The following is a 27,478-nucleotide window of genomic DNA, read 5'->3' on the forward strand; positions in this document are numbered from 1 at the left end:
CCCAGAGTGCACTATCCTCAGTGCAGTGCAATACTTCTAAATGGATTTGACACCAAAATTAAGTATTGGTGATTAGTTCTAGGATCAAACTTTTCAAAACATCTAAAGGTTTGGGTTTGATTTGCTTCAAAGAATAGGAAATTGTTCAGTCTGATTCTTATCTGCTCCTAACTAATCCAGCCAGCTCTAATTATTTTTCATTTGTTTCCATGTTTGTTTTTGTATTAAACAGCATAAAATAAGAAAATATGCATTTGCATGCTGAAGTTATATAAAAATGTTCTGAGAGCTTCTAGTATCAAAAATGTTATATAAATGGTATTATCTTGTTATTTTCTGGATTGTTTTTAAAAATATCAAGTTAACATTGTTGATTATTTCCAGCCCTTTGAAATAGAACACTTAAAAAGAACATTTAAACCACTCTATATGGCTGGAGACAGACAAGGATGGGCAGACTGTGACAACTAGAGAGAAAAGAACCAGGAGGAATTCCAAACAGCCATAAGTTTCCAATCCTTGCTGTGTCCTCAGTGTGGAAACTACAGAAGATATCTCTGACCATCCAGCTGTTTGATTGGAACAGAGAGATGTTCGCCACACACCTGTGGATGACTAGTCAGTCCAACCTATAGGAAACATCAAGCATGTCCACAAAGAGATATCCAACCATTCAAGAATACAGACAATACTGGTTGGAGATTCTATATCAAGAAGAATGGGAAAACATTTTGCAAAAGACAGGCAGACAACAGAACAGTGAGCTGTCTTCCAGGAGCCAAGACACGAGACATGACTAAGATTGCACCGCCTTCTGAAGCGTGTGGGGAAGTAAGAATCTGATGGTGATGGTGAATATGGATACTAATGATGCTGCCTCACAGGATACCTCACAGATTACAGATGACTTTAAGGGAACTCGGAAAGGTGCTGAAGAAGAACGTCCAAGTGATCTTCTTGGAGATCCTTCACTCCCAGGACAGGAATTAAGAGAGAAGATTCTGGAAGTGAACCACTGGCAAGGTAACCAGTGTCAGGTGGAGGATTTTGGTTTTGTGGAACATTAGTCCACCTTCTGTGGGAAGAGAAAAGTTTGAATGGCTTCCATCTCAGTAGCAGGGAAACCAATCTTCATGGAGACAGGATGGCTAGACTATTAGGAAGACATAAAATTAACAATAAAAGGGGAGGGTGAAAAGAGTGGGCAAAAGAGGAGGGGGACTAGTACTATGTCAAAAATGGCATTACCGGTTTCCAAGCTCCTGACAACTTGGAAACAAATGATGTTGAATGCTTATGGATCATAAGTTTTAACTGATACATTACAAGATGGAGTGTTAGTTGGTGTCTGCTACATACCACTAAATCACACTAGAGAATAAGATGACCTATCTATAAAGCACCTGTTCATTATGTGGGTAGGAAAAAAAGCTGCACTACCATAGACTTCAATCTGAGTGACTGCTGCCAGTATGACAATGAGGACATGGAGGACTTTTACATTAGATCTCATCTTGACAGATAAAGAGGAATTGATCACAAAACTAAAAATTAGTGGCAGCATATGTACCAGTGATTTTGACTTGGTTACACTTGCAATAGAATCCAAACCAAAACATATATACTTGGTGCTTTAAAATGGTCAATTCATAAAGCTGAAAACAAGTATAAGCAGATCAATTGAGAGAAGGAATTTAAACCAAAAAAAATGTCAATGTTAATTGGGAACTGTCTCAGAACATTTTACTAGAGGCCCAAACAGGCATGATCCCATAACGGAGAAAAAAACCAATAAACCTGGCTTACAGGAGAAGTGAAAGCAGCTCATAATTTTATATAAATAAATAAAACAAACGGAAGAAAGAAGTTGATGGTGATGAATATAAATCAGAAGCTAGCAAAAGGACCGAAAGAGAAACCTATGGCAAGCAGAGTTAAGAACCATAGGAATGCTACTGGTCCATTATTAAATGAAATGGTAGAACTGTCAATAATAAAGCAGAAAAGGCAGAACTGTTCAATAAATATTTCTGTTCTGTATTTGGGAAAAAAAGTCAGAGGATATATTCAGATCATATATTGTGGATGAAATACTTTCCTTTTCAACAGTCACTACAGAGGGTGATACACAGCACTTACTGAAGCTAGACATTTTAAAATCAGCAGGTCTGAATAACTTGTATCTGAGAGTTTTAAAAAAACTGACCACGAAATTCTGTAGACCATCAGCATTGCTTTTCAATAAGTCTTGGAACACTGGGAAAGTTCCAGAGGCCTGGAAGAAAACTAATGTGTGCCAATATTTAAAAAGGATACCTGGAAAAAGCTGGATAATTGTAGACCCATCAGCCTGACATAGGTCCCAGGCAAAATATGGGAATGGCTGTTACATGACTCAATAAAGAATTAAAAGAAGATAATGTAATAAATGCCAATCAACATGGGTTTATGGAAAACAGACCTTGTCAAACTAACTAGCTTTTTTTGAGAAGGTTACAAATTTTGCTGATAAAGGTAATACTTAGGAGTATTGTAAGTCATTTGACTGGGTATCATGACATTTTGAAAAAGAAAATAGAATGATACAAAAATCAGTGTGACACATTAAATGGATTAAATAGTGGCTAACTATTAAATCTCAAAATGTAACTGTAAATAGCGAATCATTATCGAGTGTTTCTAGTGGGTCCGGAAGGGATCAGTTCTTGGCCCTATTCTATAACTTTTTTTTAATCAATTATCTGGAAGAAAACATTGCATCATTACTGATAAAGTGTGCATATGACAAAGATTGGAGAAGTGGTAAATACTGAAGATGACTGGTCACTGTTAAAGAGCAATCTGGATGGTGGGTGCAAGCAAACAATACACATTTGAAATGCAGGCAAATGTAAAGTCACATCTAGGAACAAAGAATGTCAGCCATATTTATGGGAAGGCAGAGTCTACACTGGGAAGCAGCGACTCTGAAAAGGATTTCAGGGTCCTGGTGGATAATCACCTGAACATGAGCTGTGGCCAAAAAGATTAATGTGATTCTTAGATACATAAATAGGGGAATATCAAGTAGAAATAGAGAGTTTATATTACATCTGTATTTGGCACTGGTGCAACTGCTACTGGAATACTGTGCCCACAGTTTTGGCATCACAATTCAAGAAGGATGTTGATAAATTGGACACAGATTTTTAGAGAGTCATGATATTGCCTTCTGACCTTAGTTTAACCTCTTGCACATTGCAGGCCACACAATTTAGCTCAACCACTCCTTTAATCGACCCTTAACTTCTGGCTAAGTAACTGAAGACCTCACATCATGATTTAAAGACTTAAAGTTACAGAGAATTTACATTAGTTTAAAACTGCAAGTGACCCCGTGGCCCATGCTGCAGAGGAAGATGATGGTGAAAAAGACTGTTCAGAGGAGAACCACAAGAATGTTTAAAGCACTGGAAAACATACCTCTCAGTGATCGTCTTAAGGAGCTCAATCTGTCTAATTTAACAAAGAGAAAATTAAGGGGTAAGATGGTCACAGGATCTATATGGGGAGCGATCTATAAGGGAAATATAAATTCGATAACCGAGGGCGCTTCAGTCCAAGAGTCAAAAATAACACAACAAGATCTAATTTCTGGAAGCTGAAGCTAGCCAAGTGCAGACGAGAAATAAGGTACAAATTTTTAAACAGTGAAGGTAAGTAACTATTGGAACAAATTTACCCAGGGTTGTAGTGGATTATCCACCAATGGAAATTTTAAAATCTAATCAAGATTGCATGCTTTTCTGAAACATATGCTCTAGTTCAAACAGAAATTCAGGGAAGTCCTATGGCCTGGGTTACACAGGTCAGATTAGAGGATTATAATGATCCCTTTTGATTTTATAATCTACAAAACTCTTAGCGACTAGTGTCATCCATTACCATTTGCCACTGCCAAATTCCTTATTTTCCTACACTAGATTTAAAAATGTACTGTAAGTCTTGGAAATGAAGAGATATATAGCTGCACATAGTTTAAAAGAGGAACAATAAGATTACTTACCACATGAAGAATTTTATTTTCTGTTTCGTATACTGTGCAATCCTATAGCAAAGAAAAAAAAACCATGTGTGAGATTTAAAATGTTAGCCCTACACACATGAACTATTATTTTTCTTTTTAGTAATAATTTAACACTTTACACTGTTAGAATATGTCTCTTGCATTCACACACACACACAGAGCGAAGTCATCTCTCCAGGCTTTACATGAATGTCTAAAGGTTGTTCTGTTTTCTCTGGGAAACTTCACTGCAGTAACTTCTCATTAACCTTAGGGATCTATTCTATTTATAGGGCTATAGTTTTTGTTCTTTGTAATGGGAACTATGCACCTGTATCGGGGGAAAAGAGATCATTAATATAAGCAGAGAGATGTACGCAGAAATGCACTATCATGTAAATGTTAGTGACCATTTAGACCTAGACAGACATGGCCTAGTCCTAAAGTTCTCAATCAGGCAAAAAAAAGTTGACGACTTTAATACTTTTTCTTTAGTAAAGACTATAGTGTCAGGTCCCCAGCCAGTGAGTACCCCCCACCCCGCCCACTTTTTATTTATTTATTATTAAATATGTACCAGATGGCATGACTGAATGATGGGAAGACAAGGTATTTCAGGGAATAGACATAATTTTTTAAGTCTTGTTTGACCTTCACCAGATTGCAGGTACCATATTTGACAATCAGGGGTCTTCTGCTTTGAGCTCAAATGCATTATATATCACAACAAGTTTGTTATATTTTTGGACATTTACAAGTGAAAAGGCAGATATCCCATCTTGAGTTATATTTACAGATTTCTGTGAAACAAAAGCAGATTATTATTGTTATTCATTATTTATATTAACATAGCTGCTAGGAGCCCTTGTCAGGGACTAGGATCACATCTTGCTAGGCACTATTCAAACACTGAACAAAAAGATGGCCCCTGCCCCCACGACCTTATAACCTAATTATGTCAAAGAAACTCATACCACAGATATTATAGTACAATATAAAAACCACCCCACATTACTTCTAAGGTCAGTTTTTCAAAAAAAGCCATAATTTTTTTGCCCATCGTTTTGGGTACACAAGGGTTTCTCAATCCTTTTTCTTAGCAAGAACTACATTTTAATAGAGAGATTGTCTCACAGATAATTCTTCACAAACCACAGTAAGTATCTAAGCTTGAGTTTAGCATACAGTGAGGCAAACTATGTTGGAAAGACATGTGACGCTGCTGAGATAAGAGTAATCTATTTTTATGTACTTATTACTGTTAGGGACTCTTTTTAGTGGCCTCTAATTTTGCATTTAAAACTCAATCATTTGCTCCTGGAAAAGATAAAATGTGTGTGAAAACGTATTTGTTCTTCCAAATCTAGCCCTCCATCTTCTATGTGGTTTGTGCATATTAAAACTGTTTTTGTGAACAACTGGTCTTTTGCAAAAGAAATATTTGTGAAGGCAAAGTTGTGGGCACACATTTAGATGACACACTTCCTCTACTTAGAAAATGTTGCTCTTACAAGTCAAAATGTAGCACAACCATACTATCTTATGATTGATGTAACCTATTTTATTCTGGAAAAAAAAAGAAAGAAAATCTTTAATGCACTCAACCATAAACATAGCACAGTGGAATTACTTGCACCTGGATTTGTGATGCTCTTCATTTAGAAGAGAGTTGCATTTCTCTGTCATTTCCCTGACAGCAGAGATGTTATGGTTTACAAAGCCAGCAGGATTTGCTCGCACTGGAATTGAGGTTGCCACTGAAAATAGTGACAACAGGGATTAGTTTTCATATTTCTTGTTGACAGATTTTTTTTCTAATAGAATCCATGAATTCTCCACCATCTTATTTTAGGGTAGGTGAAATGCTGACCCTAATTAAACTACTTGGCATTGCCTCTTAAATGGTAAATGGATAGGAAAGAAGGGGACTGACAGCTTTATTCAGTGCAAAGATGTTATAATTGCAAATGACCACAAAGAGGTAAATAAAATGTACCTATTTATTTTTTGGGTGGATGGGAGTTGCTTACAGGAAGAGAATAGATTATCTTGGATATGAAAAGGAAATAAAGATCCAAAACGTTCCTGTCTCTTGTTCAGTTATACAGGAAGGGCTTGTGGAGCCTCTTCATGGATCAGAAACAGTTGTAGTCCCATCACTTAGGGCCCACAGAAAGGAGCAGGCTTCTCCTTCCCAAGGGCTAGTGCAACATGTGCACACATCAGGGATCAGGCCCCCTAAAGAGCAATCCCTCCCCAAGCTCCCTGTGACAGAGTGGCTCCATGTTACTCTAACAAATGCCTGAACACCACAATCTGGATCAAAATCTGTATTGACAGTAGATTTCTAAATACTTAAGAAGTGCATTCACACTTCTTAGCTCATTTATCATAGCAAGGAAAATGAAACTTGTCACTCTTGGTCAAAGGCTACTACTCCTTCAGCTCGCACTTTGATTGCATTCCATTACAGGTGGTTGGTCTGTTAAGTGTTTTTCACTAGACCAAGCACATACTTTGATTTCCAAGAGTAGAGCTTAGGGAGAACATAAGCCCTAATTATAAAAAAATAAAATATTGAATATTTGCAGGTCAGATCAAATTATCCATCACCATAACAATGAAACAGCCCTGTCTTCACCTCTCTTTTCATGACAATACGCTTCAGAGCAACCAGATTTCTGCCCAACAGAGTTACATACAATATTAATACCAGGCAGTTACGTGCTCAGCTTGTGAAGCTGAAGACATTGGTTTTAGATAGTAATGTTGAACAGCATGGCATAAAGATATATGGACACAGGCATGCTGCACAAGCCATAAAATACCATTTTATATCCTACTGATAGGACAAGCAAAACATTTGGGGTCAGATAAGACTATACACGTTTCAAAACCAATTTTTTCCCCTCTGGTGTAATTAGACCAGTTTTGAAAATGTCACCTCATGAAGGTTCCCCAAAAAGAGAGAGAAGCAATTGTGGAATGAAGATGGCATAGATAAAATCTGAGAAAGAGAAAGAAATTTTGCTACTATACAGCTGAAGTAAATTGGGATTCTGGGGAAGCATGAAGGGGCCTGGGATGCCTCAACATGGCTGGCAACTCATCTGAATTTTTCATTCTCCAGCAGAAAAGGTCAGTCCAACAGCTACATAATCAGCTCTGCATATAATTTCTTGAAAGTAGTCAGATATATTTCCTTGAATGTAAACTTTATTCTTTTACTACACTGACACCCACTTCAAGGTCCCTTTACTCTAGGAGGATGGTGTAAAGGACCTTCAGCGTAAACAAGTGGTAGGCCCAAACTGCTGTATCCCGTTAGAAAGAGGAGATTACCACTTCCTTATTACTAACACTGATGGTTCACTAAACGTGGGCCCTTAAATCTGTCACTGGTCAAGATGTGACTATTGTTCATCCTGTACTTTAGCCCAGTAACATGATTTGGGAAAATAATATTTTCTTTGCTTGAAACTTCTGGTGATTTAGAATGTTGATAGAGATAAATTTGTGAGCAGACTGTAGAGGTAAGAGATGGTTACTCACCTTGTACAATAATGGAGGTACTTGGAGATGTGAGTCCCTGTGGGTACTCCACTTGAGCTGATTGTACACCCTTTGCCCCTAGTTGGATAATTTTGACAGCAGTAACTGGCTGGGCCACACATGCGCTCTCCCCATCTCGGACCTGCAGCAGCAATTAACTAGCGCTGCATCCCCCATCTGCATGCCCCAGTTCCTTCTCTACCGCAGAGGAATTAATTAGAACTCCGAAGTAGAGAAGAGGAAGGTGGGTACAGGAGCACCCACAAGGGCTCACATTTCAAAGAACCTCAGTTACTGCACAAGTTGAGTAACCCTCTCTTCTTCAAGTGGAGTCCCTGTGGGGTATATAGGCGGGGGTGCATGCCATGGTATGAAAAGTGCGTCGTCACTGAATCCTGATCCCAAAAGACCCACACTGGAGCAAAAAGCTGGACATTTGTTTTGTTTTGTGGCAAATAGGTCTATTGCGGGGAACCCCCATAATTGAAATATGCTCTGGATAATGCAGGTGTCGATTTCCCACTATGGTCATTTGAGAACCTTCGACTTAATGTGTCAGCCATGACATTCTGAGACCCCAGCAGGTAGGTGGCTGATATGGTTATGTTGTGTTGTATGCACTATGTCTAGAATTTTATGAAGTCCATCCATAGGGAGTGTGATCTCGCTCCTCCCTGCTTGTTTATGTGGAACATGCAGGCTACTTTGTCCGTCATGATCTGTACGTTTTTGTCTTTGATCAGAGGCATGAAATGTGCACAGACATTGCAGACTGCGTGTCGTTCCAGTACATTGACGTGGAGTGTTGATTCAGAAGGAGACCCTCTTCCCTGTACTGTGAGCTTGACTAAGTGGGTACCCAACCTCAGTAGAGAGGCATCCCTTGTGATTATCAATTCTGGAGGAGGTTGAAGGAAAGGGACAGCAGCACAGATATTGTGTGGTTGAGTCCACCATTGTAATGAGTCCTTGACCTTCATTGGCATACTCAGAAGTTTGTTTGGATTGTGTTTGTGTGGTGTGAACACCATCCTGAGCCAACCCTGCAAACAGCATAAGTGTAGTCTGGCATGTTTCACCACATATGTGGTCGCTGCCACGTGACCTAGTAGCTGAAGACAGGTCCTGGCTGATATCCTTGGGCTGTGCACTGAGGTATTGATGAGGTTCATTAGAACAGTGAATCTCTGAAGAGGTTTTGATGCTGTTGCTTCTAGATAATTTACATACATGCCGATTAAGTCTAGTTTCTGGATTGGAGTCAGTGTGGGCTTTTCGGAGTTTATTTGTAGGCCGAGACTGGTGAAGAGCGACATTGTCTGGTGCGTAACTGCAACAGCTTCTGCCTGAGTGTGAGCCTTGATTAGACAGTCGTCTAAGTAGAGATATATCATGACCCCATGCTTGCGAAGATGGGCTGCCACCACAGTAAGGACTTTGGAAAACACTCGGTGGGTTCGTGGAGAGGTCAAAGGGTAGTAGTGTATATTGAAAATGATCCTGTCCCAGTACAAACTGAAGAAATGTCCTGTACATAGTGCGTATACTAATGTGAAAATATGCGTCTTGCAGGTCGAGGGCTGGAAAAAGCTTGGTTTTTTTAAAAACCTAAATAAAGCTTACAACTGGCAGAATGAAATGAAACCTGAAACAGGGGATCCAGGGATTTTTTTTCCAGTGCCTATGATTTTCTCCTATCTGTGACATTGCTGGTTTTCACATTTGCAGGATTTAGGTGTCTTTCAATAAGATGAATGAGGGAAGTTAAAAGTAATTTGTCCCAGAAGCAAAACAGCTACCTTAGTCAGGTCACATCAAGCAGGGAGAATGTGCACCGTGCTGTCACAGAGAAGACAGGGTACTTAAAAATAAATAACCTCTTCCACTCCCCAAATACTCGGCAGTTGCCTAGTGAGTATAATAACTATTATTTTTTCAGTTGCTTATAACAATATCTCCATCTCCAACCCTATTCAAATTAAGCAATGCAAACACTTCAATGTGTGATTGTGCAAAATTTCAAGTTTCAAAATTCAGTCTTTTTTTTCCTGTAGTCCTCTTCCAATGACAATAATAGTCTTTTCCTACACTCCTATGACTCAAAAGTGACTCAAGACCTTTTGCTCAAACTTTAAAAAAAATAAATAGTGACAGCCCAAAGATGAAAAATTGCAGCCCAAGGGCTAATGTTGCAGAAAACGTGAATACCTGGAATTACAGTACTTTTTGCAGTGTTGGATTAGATTAATCAGTATGCTCTGGAGTCACAAAGGAGCCATATGCCTAGATGATTTGACTGAGTTTATGGCTGCTTTGCTTTGCTAGAGCAGCACAAAGCAGCTGGAACTCACTGGTGAATCAATAGCATTTTTTTTTCCAAGCGTGTACTACCTATATTTGCTTTAATAAATATTCAGTATGCAGGATGGAGTACATATCCACATGCACACTTATATCTTAATATACCACGTCTCTGACTCAGAGAGGTAATGATGTACCTTTAAAGTATGTATATTAATGAACTGACTTGCTGGAACAGATGGACAACATGAAAAATGCTGGTTTTAAAAAGAATTTTACGCATACGCCCAGTAGACCTGAACAGTTTTCTTTAGCTGTGCTTCGTCACACTAAAATAAGGTCAGTTTTTCATCTTTTAGAACAATGAATGTGTATATATATATATTAAATCAAAGTTATTTGCTTGGGAGATCTACATAACTAACTATTCATTAGTGTCCTTTATTCTGAAGAGGAATTTGTGCAGTTCCCACGTTGGTATTAATATAGGTTTTAAATCCCCATAGAAAGTTACATTATTTTTCATTTCTTGTTCTGACATGCTGTGTAGAGTTTCTGTGCTCTGTGCCATATTTTGCGACAGAGATGGCAGTATTTCATTGGTGGATCTTTGTATAATCAGTTTGCTTTGGGGCACAGCTCTTTCTGGAGCTCCCAAATGGGAAGGTGATGTTGGGATACCGCTGCACCCCTTAAGGAGGAGGTGGAGCCTGAGCTCCCTTCCCCTGGGTGGTGTAAGTGCAGTAAAAAGGGATATTTCCCTGTTGCCCTTCCTGAGTTGGCTTGTATTGCTAGTGAATGTGTAACCCCAACGGACCCTGGATCGAACCGAGGACCTCAGGAGCTTAGTACATGAGCCTCTACCCCATGAGCTAAAAGCCAAGTGACTCTTAGTTAAGGCTCTAGAGCAGAATCATTTAACTCTAAGTGGTCTTGGTGCCACTAGATGCGACAGAACACCACACCCAGAAGACGTGTGGGTTACAAATGCAGTGATGACAACTGTGGCTGGCCTCTGCTCTGGGAACTCTCCCCTTTTGCACCTACACAAGGGCCAGTCAAAATCAGCAAAATTAAGTGTTTTGGTATCCTTCAGGAAGAAAAGATACAGTTATATGTCTAGTTTTTAGATCAGAGTTTTAAAAAAATAGCTATATGCAATTGATTCTCTTAAAAATACAATAGCTAAGTAACTTATGACAGCTTTCCACAAAATACCAATCTTATCCCCATTATAGACCTTAGCTTCAAGCTTTACGTTTCAATCAAAACACTACAGAAATGTGTTTGCACTCACTACCTTCTAATAAAGAATTTAAAGGGAAAAATGGGACAACCTTAATTATAGTGGTGACATTGCTGGTTGTAGCAAGAGAAGTTACATTCTTATTCATGCAGCCTGTAAATTCTATGTTAAAGGTTTGAGACCAAATATATGTTTTTCAAGATTGTATGTGCCTGGGGAAGATGCCCCCATTTGCCAGCAGAAGTCAGAAGCATGTTTTTTTTATGCACAGTAAAACTGAAGGCTGAATTCGCTGAATCTTTGAACTTTACTATCTTAAACACACACACTTTGGTACAACGAAGGCTTGTGTGTGAATGCAGTTATTCCAAAAGAGTCTATTTCAACTTCCACACAAAGAGTTATTTCAAATAGTTATACCTGCCAAGACATCTGCCTCAAACATAAAATTTCTAAATAACATTTTCCTTTTCCTTAAACTTTAAATGATATATTCTTTGGGTTGAAATGTCAGCACGTTGCTTATGAATGAACCAACAGCCTGACATAATCACACATTGTCAATTTTGTGTGTGACAGAAGGCAATCAAATACATGTTTTGAACATGGCTTTATGTGGCTGCACCAACTGCACAGAATTTTTATGGAAAATAAAAGTGCTGTCCATTTAAAAGTGCAATGGTGAATACATATTTTTAAAAGAAATCTACCATTTTGCTTTGTTAATTACATAAATGCTGTGTGAGATTCAATCACCTGTGAGAACTGCTTTGACTTGTATCAACTGCACTTTTTAAAAAAATGGCCTACTTCTCATTCAGTCCCAAATCTATACTTTACAATATGATTTCTATAAAATTTGATTTTTACTCTGCTTATATATTTTAAATAGGTCTGCTAAATTTTTTATATTTATTGAAAATTTGGTGTGATTTTCTTAACTTAACTGCTTTTGCCCTCTACAGTTCTGTAAATGAAAGAAACCTCATGAGAATCATTGATTTTATATGACTGTGCACGTCACAAAGACTTAAGTAGTGGGAGGCTCAGGCAAGCTTCTTAAGCCAAAGAAACTGGACTAGAAAGAATATGAAAACAGTCATTAAAATTCCACCTCTTCCCACTTTTGGTCAGAGCATAAATTCTGCAAAAACAGTCACCCTGTCTTGGTCTGTACTTTACTAAACGTGCTCCTGGCTCCAGCCTGAGCCAGGAATTGTGAACATAGATGAAAGTGATTATTTTTTAATTTCAACCACACAGTTTGAAACTACAAAAAAGCTCACTATGAATTCTGAGCAACAATTTAGGAGGCTCTTATTTTAAGCCAAACCATGCATTTAAATCAAACCATTACATTCATGCAGTTGGTTTGCATCTTTTCACTGAGATTTCCTTTTGTGGGTCTCTTTTTCTGGAGGGAATCCAAGTACTGTTTGAGAAATGAAAAGAGCTCAGTACGACAACACTATATGCAAGCAAGCAACAGAAACTTTATAAATAGAATTGTAATACTACCCAAGATGATTAAATTGGAAAATTCTCCCTCAACAATTTCTGTTGTCTTACTATATATTGTTTTGAAACATGTAGCGCTATGGCCAGTCAGCTGTCAAGGCAATATTTAGCTATGCTGTAGAACCAGATTCAGAAGGAATAAAAGTATGGTGTATTCAGTTATGTAAATGTCATGATTCTGTGTTCTGTCTGCTATACCTTTAAATGCAGGAACTTTTCTGCTTGCTTGCCCAGAAGTGGGGAAGGGAAACAGTACTGACAGGCGTCTTAAAATGATTACTACAGAAAGTAATATATTGTGTGCTCTCTCTTTGTAGCAGTCATCTTAAACTGGCATTCCACATTGCTCCCAACAGGCAAGTAGAAGGCTCCCTACCTTTAAAAGTGAAGCACAAAGAAAGTAGAAATCACATGGGACTGAACCTCATCTCAGTTACCTGAGTATAAATCACGAATTACCCCATTATTTTCGATGGAGCTGCACAAGGTTCAAACCAATCAGAGAAGAATCAAGCTCAATACCTCCCTGAAGTGGGTCAATTCAACAGTCAGCTAGTCTAGTGATCACACAGTGGCTCCTCCGTTCTTTTCCATAGGCTTGTTCTAGAGTGGGCCCGGATGAGTCATATACAGGAGAGCCTCTCCCTCCTGTGTATTCCTTCTTCTCCCATTGGGGTTCTGTCATGACAGCATTGTGGGGGGGAGCAGGGCCCTCCCATTCCACTGGATCCTGACTCAGGATCCTAAAGAGATGTTGCAGTGTCTGGACCACTTGTTGGTCCATCTCAAGTTACACGCCCCGGGTTACTTCCTTCTGGGCTATAGCTCCTTTAGGGGTGTGGTCACAGTTTTCGCAGTATCAGCATAGTCTGCCAGAGGGACAACGTCCCCTCCTTTGAAGTCGTTCTTCGATTCCCAACTCAAACCGGGAAGCGGGGGGGGGGAGGGAGGTATATGGATCACAGCTTCCAGAGTGCCTTACCAAGTCTGTAATCACTCTTCCCATAGCTCCAGGTATTAGCCCCACTTGCTGGTACAGCCTGTAACTCCTTTTCCCCCTGCCCCTGGGTTTCCAGTGTCCTTTTAACTGTCCTACCACTGGAACAGGCCTGCAACTGCTGAGGGGCGGAGTCTCCCTGGCCTAGTACTGCCCCATGCCTTGCTCCAATTTAGTGTCTGGTCTTTGAACTCCCTCTGTTTACAAAGCTAAATACATCATAAGAACATCAGAAATTTTAGGAACAGCAAAATGTCATTATGGACCTACAAAAATCAGTGTTTCCAGAGGAAGTTTGTTTTTCACAAAAATCTCATTTTCTAACAGAAGACTGCTCCATGAACATTTTTGACCAGCTCTAACACAAAATAATTTGTTCTAAATTCTTTATCAAAACCAAATATCTAGATAATATTCCATAACTTAGCTAATAACAACATAATATTCCACCTGTTAGCATCAGAAACTTCCTTCCTTTCCAAATTTTGAATTCTTCTATTGAGTTAGTCTGACATTTCCTCTTTTCCAATAACAAACAGCTAAAACTTCTTACTCATCTAGATTCTTGAGACCTACGAGGCACAGCAAAGAAACCATAGCACAGATAGCCCAATTCTGGGCTGCTCCAGGGACCACAGCAGACCCCAGCAAAGTGTAGGGACAGCCATGGAAGCCTGTCTAAAGCTTGGTCTACGCTACATACTTTGGTATAGCTATGTCACTCAGGGGTGTGAAAAATCCACATCACTGAGCGATGTAGCTATACCAACCCTATTTCCCATCTCCCCCCCATTAGTTTTGAGAAAAAATTAGTTTCAGTACAAGAAAAAAAAAAGGTTAAAACTGGAAGATGAGAACCAAAGAACTTAGGGATATAGAAGAATTTCTATTTGCACTTCATGGTCAAGTATCCCTTTGATGTTTTTTCTGTATTCATACTGGCTTTTTTTTTCTACGGTACAAAAAGTATTCAATTAGTGTGGCTGGCAGTGCCTAAGGCAGTTTTTTCCTACCAGTTTAAACATACTTCAAACAGAATATCCATTTTATTAAATACTGCCTCCCTTTAACCCTTCAAGTACCAAGACAACAAAATGATCAGAGCAAGGCTTAGAGTTTCACTTTAGAGCTAATGTTCCAATAAAAATTATTCCTTTAATTTAGGTGTCAGAAATACAATGTAAGCTTCACTCTGAGTAAACAATTATTTCAGGTCAAAGACTAAAGGACTTGTATGTATAGTAAACCTGAAAATTTCTCTGTTTTGTAGAGCAGAATGAATTAATTTTAGAGAAAAAAAAAAAGAGTCTATGCTTATGTTGCATACTGAAGTTTATATTAGAATTTAAAGATGTTCTTTTTTTAATAGTGATTGGGATATATGTATATCTTCTAAAATGTAAGGCTTTTTCTACATCTGTCTGGTTTAAATAAGCATTTAAGACCACTGAGAGCATTACACTTAGAATATTATGGTGAATTATTTTCTTTTTGACCACAAGGTTTAACATGCACAGGGTTTCAGTCTATTTATTTTACTTAGGAAATAAATGATAGCTAAAGTGTCACATTTATCTCTTGTCAAAAAACGGATTAGAGACATGCTTAAAGGTGGAGTTTTAACTTGGGGCTTTTATATCATAGAATACCCATTATTTAGTTCTGTTCTATAAAATGGTAAAGTAAAGAGAACTACAAAATAGTAGTAGTGTTATATGTCCACATTCAAACAAGGTATCAACCAGCTCTTGCATCATGCAGAATACCCCTGCCAAAGTACCTCATGCCATCACCATTCTAATTGATTAAAATACTGAATTTATTTAAAATAAATAAATAAATAAATAAATAAATAAATAAAGAGAAAAGGCAAGTTACAAATAAGATGAACAACTCTATTTCGTCCTGAATCTACAAATACACATGCTTAGAACAAAATGTTTTTCATTTCAAAATGTGATTGTTAATGGGGATTCTTCAGCAAGTGTGTGTGTGTGTGTGTTGGGGGTAGGGGGCGGGGGGAGGTTCCTCATAGGGCACACAAGGATTGATGCTCAGCCAAACGCTAATCAATTTTTTAAATCAATAATCTGGAAGAAATGTACAATTATGGTGATAAAGTTTGCAGATGACATAAAGACTGGTTGTGTGATAAATAATAAGGACAGGCAACTGATAGCGTGCTCTAGACCCTTTGCAAGCTTGGAACAATCAAGTAGCATGCATTAATACAGCCAAAGGCAAGGTCACTCATCTAAGAATAAAGAATGTGGGGCATTTTTTTACGGTATAGAGGATTGTATCCTGGAAAACAGTGACTCTAAAAAGTACTTAGGGATCACTGTTAATTAACTGAACAGAAGCTCCCATTTTGATATTGTGACTAAGAGGGTTAACACAATTTTTGCATGTCTAGAATGGGGGTATATTAAGTAGGTGTACAAAAGTGATATTACCTGTGTATACTGTATTAGTGAGACCACAACAAGAATACTTGTCCAGTTTTGGTATCCACCCCCCCCCTTTTTTTTTTTTTGGGTAAAAGTTGCAACTTGGAGAGGACTCCACAATGAGCTAAATGAATGGTTCATGACATGGAACACACACACCAGTTACTGAAGTAGCTCAATCTACTTAACTTATCTAGGGGCTTTACTACAGGGTGGGGTAGTGATCACCATGGGAGTGATTTCTAAAGTACGCTAACGTGCTGCACGTTAATTGTTCTGTGTAGACCCTCCTGGGGTACACTAAAAGTTCCTTAGTGTGCTTTAACAACATACTATTTCGAACAGCACTTTGTTTATTTTAATTAAAATAAACATGAAAAGCACCTATTGTGGGCTCTAAGCAACTTTAAGATATCTTACTGCTGTACACGAACAATAAAACTATACTGGATCCAGTAGGACCTACAAAGCCCAAAGGAAAATTAACTAACCAGAACGTTGAAAAAAATACATAAATACCCTTTCTTCCCTAAGAATATGAGCTGTTATACCCTTGTCCCACACTAACATTAAAGAAAATAGATAGGCTTTGCAGTATGCCTTCCAGGTCAACAGATTTGGATTAATTTGGTGGATTCATTTTTCTAGAGCTATGGCAGTCTGCTTTGTAAAGATAAAGTGTTACTGAGTCACTGGAGAGCCATAAAATATTATCAACACTGTGTCCTAATAGTGTGTTATGATATTTATATAAGATTGTGTTTTTCTGATGCATCATCTTCACATATTAACACAACAATGGGATCTCAATAGCAAGATATTCAGCTATGATTATTTTGTGGATCTGTGCAATGCTATTTTCCACTATCTCCCTCCTCCTTGGTGCTAATAGAGAATTAGTGAGACCAAGGAAGAGTGAGATGAGCACTAAATCAGATTTATGCACTCAGACTTTACTCTAGAGCAGAGGTCTTCAATCTGTGGGGCACGCCCCCCTAGGAGGTGTGGAGGAACATTTGGGGTGGCGCAGCTGGGCCCAGACCAACGCCCACAGGGGGTGGAGAGGGAGCAGCACCCAGCTCTGCTCCTGCCCCAGTCCCGGGTGCTGGGCTTGTGCCCAGGGATCTGCTCTTGGCCGCGGCTGCTAGCCTTGTGCCCGAGGTCCTGGCTGATGGCCCCATGCCCAGGGCTCCACACCTGGCTGCAGCTGCAGGCCTCAGTTCCCAGCCGAGGGTCTTTTCTGCCCCCACTACCAGCTGTGGCCCCAGCCCCCTTACCCCTATACACATCCCCCCTCCCAGAGCCCTGTCCCTGCTCCCGATTAAAAGTTTGGGGACCACTGCTCTAGAGCTTCAGTGTTCCTGCTGCACTTGTATATCAAGAGGATACCAATTATTTTCAGAGGGGAAACAGCATTTAATCACAAGCATATGATTGCCATGGAAACAAGGCACAACATTGCAATCCACATATTTTCTAAGTTTAAATAATGACTGTTGATCTCCATATTTTATTAATCACTTCCAGAATGACTGTAGAACTGTGTTTGTATACAAACACACTTACTTTTCTGTATCTAGCTATGACATCCTAGGTTATGTCAACCAGGTACCAACAAAATTTATCAGTGTGTCTGAAAAGCTGTTGTATCACCCAGTCAGATGACTTCCTTGTGTGGTTTTAGCAGTGCAACTCTTTAAATCTGTTCTTGCTTATTTAATCAATTTGAATTTTAAGGAGAGAAAGTCAATAGTGCATTTTATTAAATAAATCTCAGAGGTTAAGAGTACATGAGCCCTTTCTAAAATCTTTACATTTACATCAGAAATATACCTTTTCTACAGATTTTATTTAATTTAGATTAGACACTTTTGAACTGCTAGGCTCCAAGTGACAATCTCTTGCTGTCCATATGCCAGTATGACACTCATCTTCTAACTATATAACATTTTCTGCAGCTGCTTTGCCCTCTCCAATCAGGTATGGACAAGGCAAAATGTGCATCCTCCTTTGCTATCTGTGCTCTCTGCCTGCTCTGGTGATGCTGCATTAGTAATCATGATGCTTTCACTGTCTATGAACATTCTTGGAAATTTTGTCTTGCTCACAGGAATACTTCAAATTGCAAATGAAAGGGTCATGAATATCAATGAAGTGAATTGGCAGGTTTCATTTACAATGACTTTTATAAATATATACTTCTACTGTATTTGTCTATCTCTTGTCTATGCATCCACTTTTAGCTTATCTTTGACAACATTTAGCAGGGAACATGCAATGGTGTGTGTTACATTCTAGACACCTTATTAGAAATATATTGACTAATTGCTGGGACTTCAGAGAACAACAACAAAATGATTAGGGGTCTAGTGGCCATCTGATTTATGATGAAAAACTTCAAGTCTAATATGTATCAGTTGGGTAAGCAACAAGAAAGCATACAGCAAGGAATCATATGCTGGAAATCAGGGAAAGAGGGGAATAGAATATGTTGGGGGAGGAAAATGTGAAGATGAACTGAGGATCAACTGGAGATACCGCAATAATTTGTATTTACTTTTTGGGAGAGAAAACCCATCAATATCCTTGAAAACAATTAAAATACAAAAATTCTTTCCCAATATTACTGGTAAATAATTACTGTAGTTGCAACTGAGATGTTGCACACACATACCTCCTCCCTCCACCCGCACCTTCCCCCAAAACGCATACAAATTCTCCTGATGAGGTGACACATTTCTAACAATTTTTGTAATATTTTATAATTTCTTCAGCAATGTGGAAGTGATTTAGGTATGGCACACAATAAACCTGTTCTTACCTGTTGCACAATGGTTGTTAATTCCAGGCACAGTTGAACAATATTGTTTTTCAGCAGTGAGTATTCTGTCACACTGACAAATGGAGACCTGCCAGAGAGGGACAAAAAATTTGTAGGAGACCTCATCAATCTGTGTTACTGAGCTGTACCTCTTGTAATGTATATTTACAGTCAACACAACACTAAATAATGCACTTGAGAAGCTGGGATGTTGTTAATTCGAAATGGTACAACAATGAATTCCAACAGAAACTTCAAGAGTCAGTCAGATTTAGACAGTCACTATATCACATTAAAAAGAATTAAGATTTTTATTCTCTGTGAGTTAACTTGTACTATAGCTGCCATATTGGTCAGTGCTGTCATCATCAACCTGTGTATTTTACATATGGTAACAAATTCAGAAATTGCTGTCTTCACCTACTGGAATGGATGTTACACCAAAGAGGGTATGATGCTAAAAATGACAATGATCTTATAGTCACACAGCAACTGAAAATTAGTAGCAGTATTTATTTTTTTTTAAATTTCATCTAAAGGAAATGTCACACCTAAAACTGCCCATGCAAAGCCCTGGACATTCTTGACATCCATTTAAAAACACAGTAATATCAGGTCATTGTAGTATTTGCTCTGATTATTTCAATTTGAAATATTTGACAATATGCAACTTCAAGCTGGGCTTTTTGCTTGCAAGACAAACAGCTTTTAAAACAGACTGTTAGGGTTGGTAACTTTACTTGATTAAACTAGACTGAACCAGGTCAGCTAATTTCTTTGTATTGTATATAAAATGAAGCTGCTTATAATACCCCTTCCTTTTCTTTGGGTCCCAGACCCCTTTAGAAGACATATTTGTTGTAGAGGTAAACTCATTTATCATGGAAATGCCAATCACCTCACAATAATCATGCCATTCTGCACCAGCAACACTGAACAACAACTTTTAGGAGGGGAAGTGAATAATGTATGCATTTGAAATAACTATAGGTAGTAAGAACATAAATTATTTGAAGTTGGATTTTGGGCAGGACACCAGAGTTAACATCCCTATTTTTGGAGAAAGTGCAACACGATCTCTCAAATGAGCACAAGTAGAGTAATATATCTACTAAACAGGAGACTAGGATTTCAACCATCCACCTTTCCAGTGCAAATCCCCTTCCTCCTGGCCAGGTAAGAGAAGGGGGAACCCCTCAGACAGAGACAAACACCTACAAGATCTCTGTCAAGCTTTCTTACAACTACAATACCCACCTGCAGAAGTAAAGAAACAGATTGATAGAGCCAGAAGAGTTCCCAGAAGTCACCTACTACAGGACAGGCCTAACAAAGAAAATAACAGAACGCCACTAGCCGTCACCTTCAGCCCCCAACTAAAACCCCTCCAACGCATTATTAAGGATCTACAACCTATCCTGAAGGATGACCCAACACTCTCACAAATCTTGGGAGACAGGCCAGTCCTTGCCTACAGACAGCCCCGCAACCTGAAGCAAATACTCACCAACAACCACATACCACACAACAGAATCACTAACCCAGGAACTTATCCTTGCAACAAAGCCCGTTGTCAATTGTGCCCACATATCTATTCAGGGGACACCATCACAGGGCCTAATAACATCAGCCACACTATCAGAGGCTCGTTCACCTGCACATCCACCAATGTGATATATGCCATCATGTGCCAGCAATGCCCCTCTGCCATGTACATTGGTCAAACTGGACAGTCTCTACGTAAAAGAATAAATGGACACAAATCAGATGTCAAGAATTATAACATTCATAAACCAGTCGGAGAACACTTCAATCTCTCTGGTCACGCAATCACAGACATGAAGGTCGCTATCTTAAAACAAAAAAACTTCAAATCCAGACTCCAGCGAGAAACTGCTGAATTGGAATTCATTTGCAAATTGGATACTATTAATTTAGGCTTAAATAGAGACTGGGAGTGGCTAAGTCATTATGCAAGGTAGCCTGTTTCCTCTTGTTTTTTCCTACCCCCCCCCCCCAGATGTTCTGGTTTAACTTGGATTTTAACTTGAAGAGTGGTCAGTTTGGATGAGCTATTACCAGCAGGAGAGTGAGTTTGTGTGTGTATGGGGGTGGGGGGGATGTGAGAAAACCTGGATTTGTGCAGGAAATAGCCCAACTTGATTATCATGCACATTGTGTAAAGAGTTGTCACTTTGGATGGGCTATCACCAGCAGGAGAGTGAATTTGTGTGGGGGGGGTGGAGGGTGAGAAAACCTGGATTTGTGCTGGAAATGGCCCACCTGATGATCACTTTAGATAAGCTATTGCCAGCAGGACAGTGGGGTGGGAGGAGGTATTGTTTCATATTCTCTGTGTATATATAAAGTCTGCTGCAGTTTCCACGATATGCATCTGATGAAGTGAGCTGTAGCTCACGAAAGCTTATGCTCTAATAAATTGGTTAGTCTCTAAGGTGCCACAAGTCCTCCTTTTCTTTTTGCGAATACAGACTAACACGGCTGTTACTCTGAAACCTCACAAAAAGACCACGAACCATGAAGAACTAGGCACTTTGGGGATCAGATACAGAGCGAAACACTCCGGATTTATGTACCGTGCAGGCTGTGCAGAAACTGAGGAACCCCATGTAGAACAGTGTGTGACTACAGGATGTACCTGGCATGCTTCTAGTACCTTAGATGTTTGATATGCCTCAGCACTGAGCAGATATAATAAGTACAGCAGTCAAGTCCTCAGTTTTATGGCTTATCCAAAAGATAGCACATCAAGCAGCATACTGCTCCTTAAGAGCAAACTATAGCCTTAGTTCAGTATTAACTAAGAGGGATGAGTGCCATTTACTGAGCCACTAACTCAACTCCTGCGGGACCTGGGTTTTCCCTGGAATCTCCAAGTACTGTCTGGATCTGACCCATTTGGCTTATAAGGACTGATGAGATTACATCCCAGGAGATCCTGATTGCTAGCATTAGGTCAGAGAAGGTCATCAGGGTCACAACAAGCTTTGTGAAGAATGGTCATGTCATTCATTTATATGCACAATAGTTTCAGATTTCAATTAAGCTATTCACTTCTAGAGAGAAATGCAGTGTGTGCATAAAATATAGTATTTCATACATAATATTTTAAAACACAGTTCATGCAGAGAGTTACTTTGTAAACTGATTCCTAATTCATCAATGAGGAATCATAGCATTCTCTCACCAAGCAGTAATTAATGTGACAAGAGTGACTAATGTATGAACCTGCCCCCTACTGTTAACAAAAAGTCAACTAGTAAGCTCTGAGTTTCCAGGGATAAGCAAGTGGTATAATTTCTTTTAGAAATTATCCAATAACAAGTATGCAGCAGGATAACAGCAAGTCAAATTTCCCTATACTCCTCTTAATTTGCATCAGCCCTGAATGGTCAGAACCACTCTTTGCTCTGGATATAAGGAAACTCAGTTTCAATGTTAATTTATCCCTTATACTCCCTTCTGAAATAGAAATGATCCTGCCATCTGTGGTGGCAATTTTTGTCATTCACGAGGAACATTCACTAGTGACATTCACTAGGAACAAGACTGAAACTGCTAATTTCACAGAGGTCACCGTCAACCTGGGGTGACCCAAAAGAGACTCCAAAAATCCCACAGCTGGCTCCGGACCCAGGCCTAGTCAGCCTGGAACTCAAGTATATAACAACATTTACAAAGTAAAACCTATAATTACAGTTCTAATATTAGAACAAGAGAAAGAGAAAAGAACAAGAGAAAAAGAAACAAACAGGGCAAAAGAATTACTGGGGGCGGGGGGAGGGAGTAAGAATTAAAAAGCTCTAAATTACCTGTCCAGCCAGGCTAGCAAGTTCTTGGCAGCACCAATCAGGTCAACAACAGAGGTAAGAAAATCATTTGGCAGTCGTCTGGAGGCCCTGCCGTCATAATGGCCACTCCTCCTTCTACCCGTTATAAAGTTCTGAAGATTTTTGGCTGAGGCATTCAGCTTGTGAGAGAGTGTTCTCAGATTTTCTGTCTCTAAACCATAGTTCTGAAAGAAAGAAAAAAATAGATCACACAACATGTTTAAAGCAGATAGCTAAGCCACAGAATATGGAGCTGAAACATTTGCAGCTTGCATTGATTCACTCAATTCTTGAACACAGCAAAATCAAGGCAAGTCAGGACTTGATGAACTGTCCCAGTAGATCATGAGTATTTAACAGCTGACCTTTCAGGGCCCTTCCTTTCCAAGCACTTCAGCCACAAGAATCATTTAAGTCCACAGCCTCTCTCCAAGGTAGGTAAGTAATAAATGCATTATTCCCATTTTACAGAGGTGGAAATAGAGGGTCAAAGACATTAATTTATTTAGGATGACATAAGATAGAATCATAGGACAGGAAGGGACCTCAAGAGGTCATCTATTCCAGTCCTCTGCACTCATGGCAGGACTAAGTATTATCTAGACAATTCCTGACAGGTGTTTGTCTAACCTGCTCTTAAAAATCTCCAATGATGGAGATTCCATAACCTCCCTAAGCAATTTATTCCAGTGCGTAACCACCCTGACAGGAAATTTTTCCTAACTTCCAACCTACACCTCCTTTGCTGCAATTTAAGCCCATTGCTTCTTGTCCGTTCCTTAGAGTTTAAGAACAATTATTCTTTTCCCTCCTCCTTGTCCCCTCCTCTTTTCCAGACTAAACAAACCCAATTTTTTCAGTCTTCCCTCATAGGTCATGTTTTCTAGACCTTTAATAATTTTTGTTGCTTTTCTCTGGACTTTCTCCAATTTGTCCACATCCTTCCTGAATGGACACAATGCTCCAGTTGAGGCCTTATCAGCATGGAGTAGAGAGGAAGAATTACTTCTTGTGTCTTGCTTACGACACTCCTGCTAATACATCCCAGAATTATGTTCACTTCTTTTGCAACAGAGTTACACTGTTGACTCATATTAAGCTTGTGGTCCACTATGACCCCCAGATCCATTTCCGCAGTAATTCTTCCTACGCAGTCATTTCCCATATTGTATGTGACACTACAGCTGGTTAAACTGCTCACTGCAAATAATCTGATTAATTTAGCTTTTTTTGTTGTAATTCAGACTTTTCTTCTTACAAGTTAATTTGCTATTCAGGACCGTTTAAACTGTTTTTGTGAACAAATTTCAGAACATCGATTGATTATCCACTGTTAATTCCAACTATTCATCATGTATAGTGTATGACTGGTCCTCTATGTCATGTGGCATTATTATCCACTCAGAGAGCAGAAACAAACTTTTAAACCAGGAACACAGATACTAATGCACAGTTAATAATGTATAGCTTGTTTGCATGAGAATAGACACATTTGTACAAATATTTCCCAAACATTAGTGAGAACAGAAACCTGTTTGTGTGAATATTCATAGCTAGGGTAAAAGCACAAAAGAAGTCTGGACCAAACAGACATGTGGAATCCAAACAAATGTTTGTGAACACTGTTTTGTAAGATTCAACTAGGTTTACTTGGATGTTCAGGCCTGTGCCTTAACTGCAAGACCATCCTTCCTCAGAAAGTTGACTGTTAGAAAAGGGATTTGAACTGCTGGGGTGGACTGCAACCTAAATGGAGAGGGAATACTTTATCTTGGTAGTCAGCTTTTTGCAATGTGCTCCGATTTAAAAAAAAAAAAAAAAAACACACACACACACACACACCACACACAAATTGTTGGGCGACAGAATGCATTCTTTTCACCCAGACCCACCCTGCAAGAATGTCAAAATACACAACGGGATATGGATAAACATTAAAGATTAACTAGCAAAATAGACAAATTAAAAAAAGATGTTTGCAGTGGTGCCGTAGCTGTGCCGGTCCCAGGATACGAGACACAAGGTAAGTGAACAGTGTCAGAGTAGCAGCCGTGTTAGTCTGTATCCGTAAAAAGAAAAGGAGAACTTGTGGCACCTTAGAGACTAACACATTTATTTGAGCATAAGCTTTTGTGAGCTACAGCTCACTTCATCGGATGCATACAGTGGAAAATACAGTGGGGAGATTTTATATACACAGAGAACATGAAACAGTGGGTGTTACCATACAGACTGTAACAAGAGTGATCAGGAAAGGTGAGCTATTACCAGCAGGATAGCAAGGGGGGGGGGGAGGGGAACCTTTTGTAGTGATGATCAAGCTGGACCATTTCCAGCAGTTTACAAGAACAGTAGGAGGGGAAATAAACAAGGGGAAATAGTTTCACTTAGTTTTACTTTGTGTAATGACTACCATGGCAACAGATTCATAAGAATGACCTGAAGACACCTAGACTGACAAACTAGGTAAGAGCTCTTATTCTGATGTTTGAGAATTCCCTCCATCAAAAACAGAATGAAAAAATCCACATCCAACATTGATCATTCACTCAGAAACTAAAATTCAGAACTAGAAATCTGTACGTGAAATCTGACACCTTTTCTGAATGGCAGAAATGGGAGGATGATTACATTAAAATGCAGGCTTTGACAATGCTCAATGAAATGTAGAAAACTCTACGAAACAGTAAAAGCGAGCTTCAGGGAGCCTTATGTCAGGTAATAATTCACACAATCACTGCACAGTGGTGTTTTAATTAACTAATGATCCTAATCACATATTCTCTGGTCACAGGAATGAGATAAGAGAGTCAATTGAACCCAACATGACCTAATTTTCAGATGGCTTTATCACAGAAACCTACCACCACACAATTTAACTTATCATTTTGTAGCAACTGTCTGGTGGAATTATTATAATGACTGTTACAGTATCATAAGGAAGTATTGTGTTGTGAAAATCCCAATATACTAACTCATACAATTCAATTTATTCTGATCTTAAATTGGGATCACTGTGCCAGAATACACCAAAAAACCAGGTGCATCAATTAATTCATTCATTAAATGAAACTCATTGGCTCTGCTCTTCATTAAGGAAAGAAAAAAACACTCATATGGCCCATCTCTATGTACACTGCTAAAACCAAATTATGCCATTTTACACTGTGTGCAACTTTAAAGAATCTGACTTTAGTGTTTTGTAAACAGCAAACCATTCCCATTAATAAAAAGGGCCTCCAGATAAGACTAATAGTATATACTATTTTCGTGCATTTCCATGAGCATTATTAGGTCTATAGTTATGGCTAGATCGGTACTGCTGCAATCGATGCAGTGGTATTGATTTAGCGGGTCTGGTGAAGACCCCCTAAGTCGATGGCAGAGCGCTCTCTCATCGACTCCTGTACTCCAGCTCCCTGAGAAAAGTACGGTAAGTCGGCGGGAGAGCATCTCCCATGGACACAGGGAGGTGTAGACACGGCTGTAAGTCAACCTACATTATGTTATCTACATAATTGAAGTAGTATACACTACAGCTGTAAGTTGACCTAAGTTAGACCAGCCCTGAGATATATCTTGATTCTAAACTCTGAAGTATCCCTCCCTTCCTTCTTTAAATTTAAAAATATATCAATTTCAACTGGAAATAATTTTATGCTATTGCTGCGAAGACTAAAAACGGGAGCTGAAAGATCACAGGTTAAAGAACTTCTAGACCAAAATGTGTTCAGTTACCCTTGATCAATCCCATTCACTGATATAAAAGAGAGCAGAATATGATCCTGTTTCAAGAACTATGCCAGCACACCATTGATAATTATCAGCAAAGATCATGATATAAGGAAGTAAAAGCTACACAGTCCATTCTGGCATGTGCTCCATAGGGGAAAGGAAAAAAGGAAAAAGTAACTGCGTGAAGATGAGCATTGATGCTGCAGCTGTGATCTGCATCAAAAATAGCAATCAGTACCAAAGACAGTATCTGTTCCAACAAGCCCGTCAGTACTGAGGAAGCCAAAGTCAGGTCTGCATTCTGGTGTCGGCAGTAGTGAATACTCTGCAACCAGTCCAGGCAGCGCTGAGAACACAAAATAAATCACAGCAGCTCCTGAATTAAAGGAGAGTTAGGAACAGAGAATCAGAGCAAATCTGATACCGCCTAATACACCAGTGGAGCGGAAACAGTCAAGTGCTGACACTGCTCTCATCTGGACTGGATTCAACAGATGCCCAATGGAGGGTACCAGATAGATGATACAGTGACTCTTGTTCCTGTCTCGGTACCAGAGAGCAGTTAAATGACACATCTCTATCCTGCATACTGAACGACTTCTGGTGCTGGGCTGCACTTCTGTTACAGGAGGAGAAAGAAGAATCTCTCCAAGCTTTCGAGTGGCCTCAGTCTGTTTTGAGAGTCCTTTTCCTTGGAAGACCACAGGGAAGAGAATGATCTCTCTTCCTCCTCAGAGGGACATCGGAGTCTGGCTATGGAACAACAGACTCCACCAGCTCCAAAGTTCTCTGAGGGACTGGACCTATTGTGGGGAGAGGCGAGCCATTTTTTTTTAAACCCTAGTGAGGACATCACAACAGGCTAACTCCTGCTGAACTAAATTACTACTAAATAACTAACTAAACATTCCAGGTACTACTACAACTAGCCAACTGTACACACGAGTTCACAACAAAGCACT

General features: G+C 39.2%; 1 protein-coding gene across 1 annotated transcript in view; it reads right to left on the bottom strand.

Annotated features, from left to right (window-relative positions):
- LOC311526311 (connector enhancer of kinase suppressor of ras 2-like) overlaps nt 1-27,478 on the bottom strand; it is a gene marked incomplete at its 5' end in the record, with an annotated part of 376,450 nt that overhangs the window by 322,211 nt on the left and 26,761 nt on the right. The window contains 3 exons of the mRNA XM_084639211.1: nt 4,046-4,087; nt 18,931-19,018; nt 22,764-22,966. Of these exons, the coding sequence (XP_084495337.1) occupies nt 4,046-4,087; nt 18,931-19,018; nt 22,764-22,966 (333 nt within the window). The remainder of the gene's footprint in view (nt 1-4,045; nt 4,088-18,930; nt 19,019-22,763; nt 22,967-27,478) is intronic.

Source organism: Lepidochelys olivacea (assembly GCF_965140295.1).
Source record: "Lepidochelys olivacea isolate rLepOli2 genome assembly, chromosome: 9".
NCBI lineage: Eukaryota > Metazoa > Chordata > Testudines > Cheloniidae > Lepidochelys > Lepidochelys olivacea.